We start from the raw sequence: 14,109 nt of genomic DNA, 5'->3' as shown, positions 1-14,109 counted from the left end.
CTGAGGGGACTCACATTTCTTCTTGCCGTCATAGTGACATTCACCCATTAGCTATAGAGTTTGTTAAAGCTATTTGAGTTAAGTCATGTTAAGATTACACTTATTAAAAATATTTCAGAATCATTATCATTGAAAGAGAGTTAAACTGAGATGCTTTTCAAACGTTTTAATGCTCTTTCAATGTGATTTCTTTATTAAGAAGTAGAGTAGTTCACTGGTAACACCGACACGAGAACAGAATGTACAAGTATCCTTAATAAATGCATCACTGCTTGTTAAGACATAGTTTCTACCTTTCTCTATTATCCAACAGAATAAAAAAACAACCTAAAAAAGCTTTACATTGTCATTCCAGTGACACTTAAGTGATGCACAAGATCTAGAGAATGACAAATGACAACAGTGCTCATATAGGTAAAGCTAAAGATTGATGCAATATTTTACAGCTATGCTAGCAGTTTTATCAACTGTACTATCCAACTATCATTCTGTCTTACATCTAATGCTTTACAGATAATTTAGCTTTGAATAAGGTTTAGCAGGTCTCCATATTAGCTGAGCATTTAAACAAGCTAACATAAGCATATTAACACCAAACAAAGGGTAAGTGTTGAGAAATATCTTCACTTTTCTGTTTGTATTCGGACATAAAATCGAAAATGAGATAAACTTAATTTGACACATTCACAACGAAAGATAAATTGGGCTCACTAAAGATTTTCTTCCTGAAAGGATGCAGTCGATCAGATACCAAAAACCACAAACATCATCTTAATACTGGCTGCACTAAGTTCGAATGTTCTTAACAGCTGTGTTCTGTTGAGGAAGAATTTGAGGTCACACATTTGGTATAGGTGCACCACAGATTTCATCTCTTAAAAAGATTGTATGTTATGAGTATCCACAGTAAAGACAAACATGATGACTGATGTAAAAATAAAGATTTATTTCAGTCGCCGCATGCTTAACAGCTGTCACACTCAGGGGCAAATCAGATTCCCCATTAGAGACTGAAGTGCTGCCTGCCACTAGTGTGTTTACAGGCTAAAAGGCTAACTTCATCAAGATAATCATTTGTGATTCCTAGTCATTAGTGAGTCATGATTTACGTAAGCGGTGGCATCACGCACAAGTGTGAATAGTTGAAGCTAAATGAATGCTTAAGAAAAAAAAATCTTCATTGTCACTTCTGATGTTGTCAAGTGGCATGATAGGGCTAGATGTTGTTAACAGAAACAAGAGGTGACAGACTTAAGTGTGAATAAGCTGTACTTATTTAGTCCATATTTAATACACACCACCAGGTTTTTATATCTACTGTGATGGCAGCAGGAAAAAAAGGAAGCTGCAGTTTGAATAGAAACTCACTTTCAATTCACATTTTGTCTTATGCATTGTAAATAAACCTCTAAAGCAAAGAAGAGAGACATATTGATAGTACCTTTAACTCTGAACGCACACAGTTCATCGAAATACATTTGATGAAGCATATGCATATTTACTGACATAATTGGTATTCAAACTTGCAGAAAAGAATGACCTGGAATGACAAGGATCAGCATACATAGAGTCTGCAAACAGGATCCACGTCCTTTAAAAAAAAAACAATAAATGGAGGAAAACTGATTGATTCTCATTGCTTTGTGATTTCCACAATAAGTCTACATTCTATTGAACAGAGTACTGCATGCCTTACTATCTTCAGAAGAAGTGGGTGTATGTTTGGACCAACTATGCAGGAGGCAACCTTGATAATGGCTTGTATAGGTAACAGGCTGAATGTAGTGTGACTCAGGTGTTCTAACAATATGGAGACGTTGGAGCTCATCATGACACAAACTGGATGCTCCTGCCACCTACTGTTAGTGAAATCACTGCACCATTGATGTCAATGTGACAGGTGAAACTATGTTTTCTTGTTCTACATGTAGCTTTTATTTGACCAAACTCTACATAAAGAGGGATATATGTTTAATCTGGGAAAGTGGCTAATCTCATACACACATGTTGCAGTGTCTGTATACGGTCAATCAATGCTAAATGCCACTTTTTACATTTTTTTGCTACTGTACATCCAACTGCACACTGAAACAATAATTTAGTCAGTGATAAGCAGTGTTAAAACTGGCAGAAATAAACCAGCAGAGCAGCATAATAAGTCTTCATGATGATGATGATGATGATGATGAAACTGTAAAACCCATTCTTTGGGAAATTTACTTCAATCATTTAAATCCTCTCCATTTTCAATTTGCAGGAGGGTCTCTACATGTTATCAGTATCTTTGTCCATTTGAAAAGTAATATTTGTGAAGCAGGAAGACTGACACATCCATTAATCTCAAAGAAAAAAAATTATGAGGGACGGGCGGAAATTACGGAGAAACGATGCATAGGCACAGCTCTTCCTGCGGCACAGAGCTGCTCTGACGGCATGCTGGAAAAAGGACCGGATAACTCACAGTAATCTCAGCATTAATACCCATGATAAGACGCAGTAAATGAAAGAATAGATAGTCCCCATCTGAAGAAATTGTGTGTGTGTGTGTACATTTGGGCCTAAGTAATCATTTTAAAATAGAAAAGGACATGTTGAGTTAGAAGATCTCACATTCAGAGTTCAGGTCTTTGGCACATAGCCCACATTTGCAGCATTTCCTCTCACATTCAAGCCTGTTATGTTGCAACATGAAAAACATGCACAAAAAAAACCCAACTTATTTGCATATCATGTTGATGATTTTGACGGATACAAGTGAAACTGAAAACAGAACAATGGCATTCCAACTGTGGTATGAGGTTATTACAGGATATATCATATCTTCACAATGAGTCAGACTTTGTTTATATAGCCTCAGATGTGCAATGGGAGTGAACATTCGTTGATATGTCATTGAATCTAAAAAAAAGAAGAAAAAAAAAAAAACAACAAGAAAAAACAGAAATAACAAAAGGGAAGTGTGACATCTGAGGCCCTCCCTCACAAGGTGGTGTCTGACCTTACATTGTTGCACCTGGCTGACCTCAATTACCATTGGCGGGCCAGGATAGTTGTGAGATTATATGAAAGGATCACACATCCCTAAATGCCACAGACTAGATGGCATTTGAACAAAGTTTTATCTCCAGCCCACCAAAAGTCGTGAGCTGCCACTGGTCTCTGTGCCATCGCTAAGTCGACCGTCTGTCCAGAGTTAATCTATCCTATCACAGCAAGCTTTTGCTGACTATAAAATAATGACATTCTGATGCATATCTCATTATTTTCACTCGGGGTGACACTTAAAGGCTGAATCTGAATAAGATCAGAGCTGTCTGTTTCTGTATACATGCATGTGCTCAGGATGTAGCACTGTGCAACAGAGCTTTGCTGCCCCTCTTTTAAATGAGGAAGAGGAAGAAGGAAGTAAGAATGCATGATGAATATGCAACAGTAGACAGTGCTGCTAGAGGACAACATGTTCATTCATCCTCTGAATAAAGGTCCCCACAGCCACCACTTGTGCTCACACTTAGTGATCTTGTTGAAACGTTTGAAGAGAAATCTTAAACATATGCAGGAGAACAGTCTGTATACTATAAAACAGACCCTGTGTGTCGGAAGAGGAAGTGTGAAAAATTAGGAAGTGCATCAACCATAGAACGCTCTTTTTAGAACATGGCAAAGTCTCACCAGTATTATCCAGTGTGGACATAACGAATAACTAAAGTCTGCAGTGTGTGGGAAATTGACAGCTGCATACACAACATTAGAGCACTTGGAAGTTCACTTATGCAACACAGACATGGAAAAAGTTGTGTTTCAAAATGGATTGTTATCATATTAAATAAAGTGTTGCTTTAATCTGACAACACAAGTATTTACTGCTTAGTTGGATGGTCAGATTGGATCACTTTGGTTTGATGCTTTGAACAAACATAACATTGGTACTATTTTTCAATAATGATCTGTTATACACTAACAATCAGGTTTTTTCTTATGTCTACATGGTAAAACTACCTCTGCACTACCAACCACTGCACTATTATCATATTATGTTTAGCCTATACATATTAGTCATGCCTATTTGTTGTTTTTTTGTGTTTATAGTTGATGTTATTGTTATATATTATAATATTTATATTTTATTTGTATGTCTTATTCTTATGCCTTTGTACAAAGAGAGCACAGTTTACCAAGAAAAAATCCTTGTGTGCTCAAGCATATCTGGCCAATCAAGCTGATTCTGATTCTGATTCTGAATTTTAAAAACAAACAAAAAAGCATTTTAGATGGATCTTTTTTTCTGGTTTTTAACCACTGTGGAAACGATTTATTATAAAATAAGCCTCCAAGCCAATTTTCTGATATAACACAGACCCTGCCATTATTGATGTGATGCAATGAAAACAACAACAACAAGTGCAAACTAAATAAATCACCCCACAACAAAAAAGTCCCAGAGCTACAACAAAGCCCTGAGCAGACATGAATCCAAACACTTAATTGACATCTATTTATCTGAGGTAACATGTAATCTGTGGTTGTTTCCTTCAGATCTTGGCCTATTAGTCTTGTTATCTCAAGATTACAAAGTGTGTTTTCCCATTGAAACAGAGTGATAATCTCATTATCTCTAGGTGACAAAGTTTACCACTTTCTAGTGGTAATGGTGATCTAGAAAACAAATCACTATTAGTCACTGTAAAGGGTCACACTACATGCTTTGCCGCCATTGTCCATCGTTAGGTTTGTTTTGGGCATACCCAAAATGTTAATCTCCACTAACATGAGAACTATACTGATCTGAACTTGTCTTAACAGGAAAACAAAGTAATGATAATGTATGGAGGCATCTGTACTTATTTTAAAAGTAAACAGATTTTTTAAACACAGGACCAATTAATGCAAATATTGAATGAACTCAAATCCCTTCCCAATAGGAGGCTGAGATTTTTTCTTTCAGGCAGCAGTGGCGTGTCCAGAGGGGTGGCCAAGGGTGGCACTGGCACCCCTTGAAATCCAATTGGCCACCCCAGGGGTCACCCCAAAATCCTAAACTATGATTGGCTGTTTGCCTTGTCAGAGGTGGGGTTTGTATTGAAATGTATAATTTGGGATGAGTTAAAAGGCTGACAGTAGATTTCTTTATTAGTGCCCTCAAATGTGACTTTGAAAAAACATCTTTTGTAAGACCTTAAAGAATTAAGCCTAGAAGATTTATGCCACTTTGTCAGGTTTTTTTTTTTAATGTCAAAAGGAATAATACAACAAGTGTTTAACCCTCCTGTTATGTTGCAGGTCAAATTGACCCATTTTAATGTTAAAAAAAATGTTAAAAGTAATCTTCACTATGAAACTTCTTCTGCTTGGTTAAATTAGTGTGAACAACATATAAAATGAAAATGGTTGATATCACACATTTGCAATCCCTCCTGCATGTTTATATTACAGATACTAACAAGTACCTGGGTGTTCACCTGAACAATAAACTGGACTGGTCAGACAACTGCAACACACTCTACAAGAAGGGACAAAGCAGACTCTTTCTGCTCAGGAGACTCAGGTCTTTTGGTGTGGAGGGGGCTCTTCTGAAGTCCTTCTTTGACTCTGTGGTGGCATCAGCCATCTTCTTTGGAGTGGTCTGCTGGGGAAGCAGCATCTATGCTGCTGACAGGAAGAAGCTGAACAGACTATTGAAGAAGGCCAGCTCTGTCCTGGGCTGCCTGCTGGACACTGTGGAGGTGGTGGCTGACAGGAGGATGATAGCAAAGCTATCTTCTCTGATGGACAACACGTCACACCCCCTCCAGGAGACCATAACAACACTAGGTCGCCCGTTCAGTGACAGACTTCTTCACCCGCGGTGTCTCATGGAGAGATATCGCAGGTATTTTCTTCCTGCAGTGGCCAGACTATATAACCAATAATATATATATATGTTGTAAGATATGCTTATTTTAACTTCTTCCATTTTAATTTTACTTGCTAATAACTTTTTAATAATTGTTACTTTATACGCTTTTGTTTTCTTTATATTTTTTGCACTGTCTACTTTGCTACTGTGACACTTGAATTTCCCCGTTGTGGGACGAGTAAAGGACTATTTTATCTTATCTTATCTTATCTTATACTGTTCGTGGGTCAATTTGACCCTGCAATCAAAATGGAGGCTAAAAGGGGTCAGAAGTGTCCACTACGGAATGTTTCTTTGCAATTGTGTGACATAGTTCACCCCAATCACTATCCAATGTAGGCCACATAAAAAGATTTTAACATGAACTTTCATGAAAACGAGCGATTTTTGCTCATTGAACTATGATCTGTGAGAATTAAAGAACACCAATGCACTAAATATTGATTTAAATGGTTAGTAATGGAGTTAATAATGAGATTTAAAAAAGGTTTATCTGGATTTTTTTGGGTTCTGACACTTTTTAATTATTAAATATGCCCCGGGTCAAGTTGACCAAGGAACATTATTGCTGTCCCTAAGAAACAAACATAACAGGAGGGTTAATACTTTAATGAAAGTAGTTTGTGAAGACAGAAAGGGTAAATACTATTTATTTGTAAATGCACTGGCCACCCCTCCTATGTGAGAGCCTCAGCTAGGCCACCCCGGTCAAAAAGTTCTGGACACGCCCCTGTCAGGCAGTGGGATGTTGATTAAGTAAACCTTCCTGTCATTTATTTAATGCACTGGTTTATTTGCAGTGTGGAAGCCGTTATTTTGCCTCAATGGTTAATCCAAAGATCAATATTTAGCTTCGTGATTGGTTGTTTTATTCAATGAAAACATATAGACACAGACACTTCTGTTTGTACTGTGGATGTTTTTACCAAGGTGTTACATGTATTTTGTGAATAATCCTGTGTTATATATATGTAAGGTTCACCACACAGCAACACGTTGCACAGACTGCACAGTACCTCAGTTTTGGAAAGCCCCTGCGCTCTCTCTCGTATCCTGAACTGACACCTCAACACAGCGCTCACGTGGGCGGGACTTCCGGCTGCGCGCACCAGGAAGAATCGGATGCAAGTTTCGCCGCTCGACCGTGCATCCATATGCTCGTTACTTTAAACGTTTTAATGTGATTCTGGTGCTTTTTCTACCCAGTAGTGTTTGCAAAAATGTTATCTTTAGACTTTCTCGACGATGTTCGTCGCATGAATAAGCGGCAGGTATGTACCGTGAGAGTATTTCGCTGTGATGTTAGGAGAGCCTCTTTGTATGGAAACCACAGAGCTAATGTTAACTAGCCTCGACCGCTTTTCAACGATACAAACCTCTGTCACTGTTTAGCAACGTGAAACGTGGATCATTTCATGCACATGTACCTTTCGATTAGTCCTGTATTTATAGAAAGGCATCACAGGCAGATATTAACCTTGTTTAAAGAACAATACGTACTTCAGTCAAGCTAGCTATTTACCTTGTACCTCACCATACTGTTATGAAATTGCTAGCAACTGTCCAATTACAGATATGCTTACCAATGAATCACCAGTGAAGTTAATCCTCCTTTATCTCATATGATGAAACTATCCACGTCTTTATTGTCTACTTCCTTCTGTGCTAGCTCTTTTAGTTTACAGGCACACTCATGCTTTTAAGTTTTTACAATTGCAATATAAATATCCCTTCTTTTTGCAGCTTTATTACCAGGTGCTGAACTTTGGCATGATTGTTTCCTCTGCCCTGATGATCTGGAAAGGGCTGATGGTTGTCACTGGCAGTGAGAGTCCGATTGTTGTTGTTCTCAGGTAAGTCTCACTCATACATGGCCTCTTTCTATTGGGACTTGTGTTCTGTGAAAACTGAAAGTGAAGGTGATTTCACCTCATGTTAATTGTATGAGTTTGACCTATTCGTTTATTACATTATGTAAACCCTAACCCAAGGATATCCACCCCTGAAGATATGCTGGAAACATGTGACACACAGTTCTGTTACTATGGTCATGCATTTCAGAGTAACTCTTAGTGCTGCTTCCAGCTTCTTGAGGCTGATCACAGCCCAGTTTGAGGACCTGTCAGCAACTTCAGGATCAGCTAGACTTGGAACCAAGCGGCAACCTTTGGTGTAAAAGTATGAGTCCAATGCGGAAGTGCTAAAAACTGCAGTTCATTGAGGATCCGCTTGAAGCTGGCTCCGGAAGTACCGGAAACCAGATACACACCAATAAAAAAAAGACAATCTTTACAGCAGAAATAAACATGTTTACAGCCTGGTACAAAAGACAAGTGTAGTCTTTATAGCTCATGTCTCGATCGGCACACTCTGTACGGGGGTTGAATTTTTCTGTAACGTGTCAATTTTGAAGATATTAAAACTACGAGTCTTCCAAAGAGAGGCACAGCTGACTTGACTGACAGGTGGGAACACTGTAGCTGTTGGCATGGATTAAAGTTCTCCGTCGCCATGACAGATTTCCGTTATTTCGAAAATGAGGGGGGGGGAAACTCCACGTGTGCTTTGTTGTGGTCTCATTAAGGCTATCCTATTAAACTGACACTTTTTTGTAGAAGGCTCCAACATTCTGACCATTGACAAAACTGTCAAAAACAAGTGGAGATGGGCTTGGTTAAATGAAGATGGGGGAGAATGGAAAGCCTGTCGGTACGTGGGGAAGTCCTAATGCGCCATCAGTCAGAGGACGCACACAAAGCTGCCGTTAGTGCTCTGCAGCACACCTCCTCCCTGCCAAACGCTTTATTAGAGCAGGGGTTCCCAAAGTGTGGGTCGGGACCCCCCTCTGGGGTAGCGAGACACAAATGGGGGGTCGTGAGATGTCCTCCAGAATGTTTTTTTTTGGTAAGTTATTTAAAATGAGTACATTTTACCCATTATAGTAAAAAATAACTTTTACTGAACTTGAAATAATACTTTGAAAATAGAAAATGTAATGAGTATTTCTGCCTTTCTTTTTGCCATATGACTCCTAAGTTTAGGGTTAGTGAACAGTTAATTATCAAAAGCATCAGTAGCAGTAGGTTAATCCATAACAGCACAGGAAACACAGACACATGCTCATATAGGTAGGGTCACTTTCTGCAGACCAGCTGAATAAAGCCACATTAAATCACTTTGAGGGTTACTGGGGTCCTGAGTCTTTGGCACCTATATTTTGGGGGTCACGGGCTGAAAAGTTTGGGAACCCCTGTATTAGAGGACAGTATACTGTGTACATGCCCTTGGGTTTAAGGCATGTACACAGTATTCTCCTTTTTAGGTGAAAACCTTTGGGAAGTGACCGATAGGCAGGAAAAAAAGGCTCTTGTGTGGCATGGTGGGTTGATGGTCGTGTAGTATGATTTGGTGTCAAAAATGTTTTCAGTGAAATGAAATTTTTTTGCTTTTAATCCCTGTGTTGGCGAGGAGGCTCAAAGCCCGCCTCTTTACCTCACAATTGCTTGACAGCAGCAGTATCGCTCCCGCCAACGATTGGCCTCAAAACAGCGCTTCAGAAACAGATGGGTGACGTCACAGATACTACGTCCACAACACAAGAGAGAGTTTGTGTGTGTGCACACTTTAAGAAAAATATTGTGGCAAATCCATGAGATAAGTCCTCTAATGCGAACCTGATGCTGCTCTACAGTAGACCGTTGTGATCAGTTATGTACATAAAACCTGCTGTTGATCAGCTGTTAACCTGTTGATTCAAACATTGAATATGGACTGTGTTCTTGTTGTATAGGTTTACCCTGCCTGACGCTCTGTCTGGGAACTCTCCTGTTTCTAAAATGTCTAATGACGTCTGTGATGTGTAATTTGGTTTAAAGAAAAGCAATCAATGCAGTGTCAGTAGGTACTAAAGTTTATGGATTTCCTGATACTGTTTGGTGTTTTGGTTCTTATCCAAGTCTTGTAAAATGTGTTGACAGTCTTTGTCGGTCGCTCTTTATTGCTTTCAAACATTACAATCTGCTTTTGGTTGAGCCTTTTTAACGGTAAACACTCCGCCTGTGTTTCTTTAGAGATATTTTGAGACCTAGTTCTGAAAAATGACAGTAAACAAAGGTTGTGATTGAGATGGTGTAACATCATTCAGAAAAATAGACCGATTATTTTTCATGAGCTCAATGTTTTAACTTACTGGTAATTTAATGTGTCACAACTTTCCTTACAGTGGGAGTATGGAGCCAGCTTTCCACAGAGGAGACCTGCTGTTTCTGACCAACCGGGTAGAGGACCCCATCAGAGTAGGAGAGATTGTTGTCTTCAGGATAGAAGGCAGAGAGATCCCCATAGTACACAGAGTACTAAAGATCCATGAAAAGTATGAATACACACTTAATTACTGTGGTTTTCATTGATGAAGTTGTACTTTCACATTACTGAGCTCCGTATCCGTGTATCAAACCTGACAATGCCATTCACAGTATTGGGTTGAATTGGAAACCTAGCTAAACTGCTCAGAGAGGCTTCTTGGATAGCAGACCTATCATGTCCCTCCATTCTGACACAGGTGTAGCAGAAAAAGAGGACACGTCGTACATTTTGGTCTAAAGTCATGCTGATGTGTTCTTTGCAGGGAAAATGGAGACATTAAGTTCTTGACCAAAGGGGACAACAATGCAGTGGATGACAGAGGACTGTACAAGCAGGGCCAACACTGGCTGGAGAAAAAGGATGTGGTTGGTCGAGCTAGAGGGTAAGTTGACTGTTTGAAAAAAGAATCCTAATAATTACAATTATGGACAAAAAATAATGGGACTGGTAACATCACCCATTCTGCTCTACAGTTTGGGCTGTATTATTTATTCTGATGTTCTCTGTGTTGAAACTGGAGGAGGATGGCACCTAATTAAAGCTTTAGAAATCCTGCAGAGAAGATGTTTTAAGTTCAGTATCTTTTATTTTTGTCAAAATATGTTTGTTTTCAAGGCTTTTCAGCAGACACAAATACAGTTGTGCTCATAAGTTTACATACCCTGGCAGAATTTATGATTTCTTGGGTAGTTTCTGTTGTCGTTATGATATAAAAAGAGTAAACACAGTTGTTTGATAATAATTTGCTTCACCCAACCACTAACCATGAGTGAAAAAAAGTTTTTCTCTTATCATTCATCTTCTCTGAAAAATGGCCAAAAAAAACACAAATTCTGCCAGGGTATATAAACTTATGAGCACAACTGTACACTACACTTCTTCAATCTAATGTTTGCCAGTGTGATAGCTCTTCTTGTCCTGAATCAGCGACAAACTGACAAGGTCACACGCAGGAAGGGCTTCTTCACATCTTCGCTCTTTAAGATTAGGGAATTAGTGTTCTATTATCTCGGCTAGATAATACATATTGAACAAGGTAAGACTCAGGCAGATCATCAGTTAAGAAGTCTTAGGGGGCAAGTGCTTTGACTATGAGCATGACTTGACTTAGTGACTGAGTTCTGGTTGTTAACTGTAGAAACTAAACCAAAAAAATCATACTCTAGATGTGTGAAGGAAACTAAATAAACTGAAATATGGACTGTTGTTCACATTCAATTAATTAGAAACAAGATGCAAAGTTCACAACTTCAATTTATACATACATAACCCCCCTCCCCCCAGTCCATACAACTTCCAGTCTATCACCAGAGCACCACAGGGTAACTTTGCATGTTAATACAAGACCTTTCAGCAAATAAACCAGTACAAATAAACCAGGGCATCAAATAAATGTCAGGAACGTTTACTTAATCAACATCCCACTACCTGAAAGAAAAAATCTCAGCCTCCTATTGGGAAGGGATTTGAGTTCATTCAATATTTTTTATTATTTTTTTTTTTTTTAAATCAACTGTGTTTTGGTCCTGTGTTTAAAAAATTCATTAAATTCATTTTTAAAGCCAGGCATCTGCCTGGCTGGGGGAGTCTGCACAGCATTTCTCAGTACGGTGCCATGTCCACTACTGCCGTTTTTTGCGCTCTGAGCGCCCACGACCCCAATTTCAGAGCGCTTCTCACAGTGTTTACTGTTGCTAGGTAACGAAAGTCATCCCGTGACACTTCCGAATCTTTAGGTAATGCTCTGTATGCATCGTACATGCTTTCATTACATGGCATTTTAACAAGAAACTGTCAAAACTATTAATAGAGCATCAGCAGCAGCTCCAAACTCTGAAATTGTACCTCAAAAAACAAGTGTGATAACTTTTCTCCTCCGTACCGACCTCTGCCATTGTGCTGAGAAAGTTGATATCAGAATTCCCGCCCCTACTTGATTCTGATTGGACGGTGATCATGAAGTGACATTGATGAGCGCAGCGGTGTCCCATAAGTTGAACTTTTTCAACTGAGAGCGCGGTGACAAAAATCAGTTGAGGGCACTAATAATAATAATAGTAATAATAACTGGTACTTGTATAGCGCCTTTTAAGAAACCCAAGGTTGCTTCACAGGGTCAGGTAGGGGGTCTGGGGGGTAGGTGGGAAAAACACTAACGATTGAGGGCTTTTTTGCACTGAGGACACGCAGCGCTGAAAACGCTGAATCACATAGAGTTTGAATAGAAAACAGGCCCTGCCAGCGCAAACAACGGCGGCAGTGGACAAGCCACCTTATCCTCGCCTGCAGATATCCACTACCCCCAGCTAAATGCTGTTAAAGTTGTGTGTTTTGTCAGTTGCTGCTGTAGTTTACAGATAACACAGCATTCCAACATTTTTCCCCAGCCTTGTTGCTAAGTGTTGAACGTTGCACCTGTACTATTATCAGTTGACGTGTTTTCAAGTATACATTTTTGGCACAGATAGTTTTAACATAAAGAGGTGCTTGTTAGGACCACTGCTGTTGGGATGGTTAGCTTAAATATTCAGTCTGGTACCCAATCATACTACCACACAGCTTATCTACACACACACACAAGGGCATTTTTGAAAAGGTATATATGTACTGTATGGATGTATGTATGTATGTATCCATCAATTAAATGTCATGACACTAATCCTTTTTAATGTCTCCAGGTTTGTGCCATACATTGGAATCGTCACCATCCTCATGAATGATTACCCCAAGTTTAAAGTAAGTTGGATGACCAGATTGCACTATTGATTCAGAATATGTTGCATGACTACAATGTCTTGTCTTCATTCCACAGTATGCTGTGCTCTTCTTGCTGGGTCTCTTCGTGTTGGTTCATCGGGAGTGAGGCTCCTACACTTCAGGACTCAAGAAGGATAAACTACGTCCAGGAAACCTCAGTCATGCCTTTCAAAACAGAATTAAGTTAGACTTTGTCAAACCCAACTGGCTTTTTTGTACCATTTGTTTGAACATTTTGTAGAAATGTTGATAGGGTGTTTACATTTGAAAAATACAAGCTTTAAAAATATTTTTGTGAGGGAAACTAGGCTAGATTTAGTTAAAAATTGATCTTTATTTGTAATCCTCAGAATGTGAAACAGCATTCAGTAAGATAAATTAAGTCTTGTTTCTTTTCTGTTGAACTGTTGTCTTTGAAAAAGATATGTGAAGTATTTTATGACAACTAAATATGAATGATATTAAATATGAAATCTGGTTACCATCCACTATGGATTCTTTTAACCCTTTGTCTCATTTCTTTAATTATTGCCACTGCAGAGGATACATTTAATGTTAATGTGGAACATGTCACAAGTGGACTCTTTCATTTGGCTAAGTAGGTTTTTAATTGGTACAGAGTGTGTGCTGAGAAATATCTCACCTGGAAGTTCTTCAGAGACCTTTAATGTGAGATGGTGAGGTTTTTGTATTAGGTACATTTGAAATGAAACCTACATTAAAGTAATATTCAAAGAATTGCTTCCGTTCAGTTTGAGGAGAGCCTTATGAGTACATAAATAATACAATTCTTAATGTTCTAAAAGACAACGCCTGTGATGTTCACACATTTTCATATAAATGAAATGGTGTTATGGTGATAGTTTTCTCATGAAGGTCACTGGCAGCGTGCACAGTGAAGTGCTCTTGCAATCAAAGTACATTTAGCAGAGGCTTTCAACACTGAAATGTAGTCACACGGACCGAAACAATCTCAATGTGGATCCACTTGAAACTCAATTGAAATGTTTGAACTTATGACTTTCCTAGAATTGATTATATGAGGATGCCTTTTCATTAGGCTTCAGAGAACCTTGACCTTGTTTAGATTA

The 14,109-nt window shown here is 38.8% G+C and overlaps 1 protein-coding gene across 1 annotated transcript; it reads left to right on the top strand.

Annotated features, from left to right (window-relative positions):
* The first annotated feature begins 6,947 nt into the window (after nucleotides 1–6,947).
* sec11a (SEC11 homolog A, signal peptidase complex subunit) lies at nucleotides 6,948–13,522 on the top strand. The gene is made up of 6 exons (XM_034680993.1): nucleotides 6,948–7,167; nucleotides 7,640–7,749; nucleotides 10,119–10,268; nucleotides 10,524–10,643; nucleotides 12,940–12,997; nucleotides 13,074–13,522. Exons 1-6 carry the CDS (start codon nucleotides 7,117–7,119, stop codon nucleotides 13,122–13,124), a joined length of 540 nt encoding a protein of 179 aa, XP_034536884.1. The 5' UTR covers nucleotides 6,948–7,116; the 3' UTR covers nucleotides 13,125–13,522.
* Nucleotides 13,523–14,109: the final 587 nt, after the last annotated feature.

Source organism: Notolabrus celidotus, chromosome 3, assembly GCF_009762535.1.
Source record: "Notolabrus celidotus isolate fNotCel1 chromosome 3, fNotCel1.pri, whole genome shotgun sequence".
In the NCBI taxonomy this organism is placed as follows: domain Eukaryota; kingdom Metazoa; phylum Chordata; class Actinopteri; order Labriformes; family Labridae; genus Notolabrus; species Notolabrus celidotus.
The sequence above is the reverse complement of the archived record's forward strand: the minus strand, read 5'-3'. Positions and strand labels throughout refer to the sequence as shown.

Bases quoted from the DNA above. Each gene is read 5' to 3' on its own strand.
- sec11a (XM_034680993.1), top strand. From the start codon at position 7,117: ATGTTATCTTTAGACTTTCTCGACGATGTTCGTCGCATGAATAAGCGG. The intron at 10,269-10,523 runs GTATGAATACAC...TGTTCTTTGCAG, and splicing joins GTACTAAAGATCCATGAAAA to GGAAAATGGAGACATTAAGT. The intron at 12,998-13,073 runs GTAAGTTGGATG...TTCATTCCACAG, and splicing joins ATGATTACCCCAAGTTTAAA to TATGCTGTGCTCTTCTTGCT.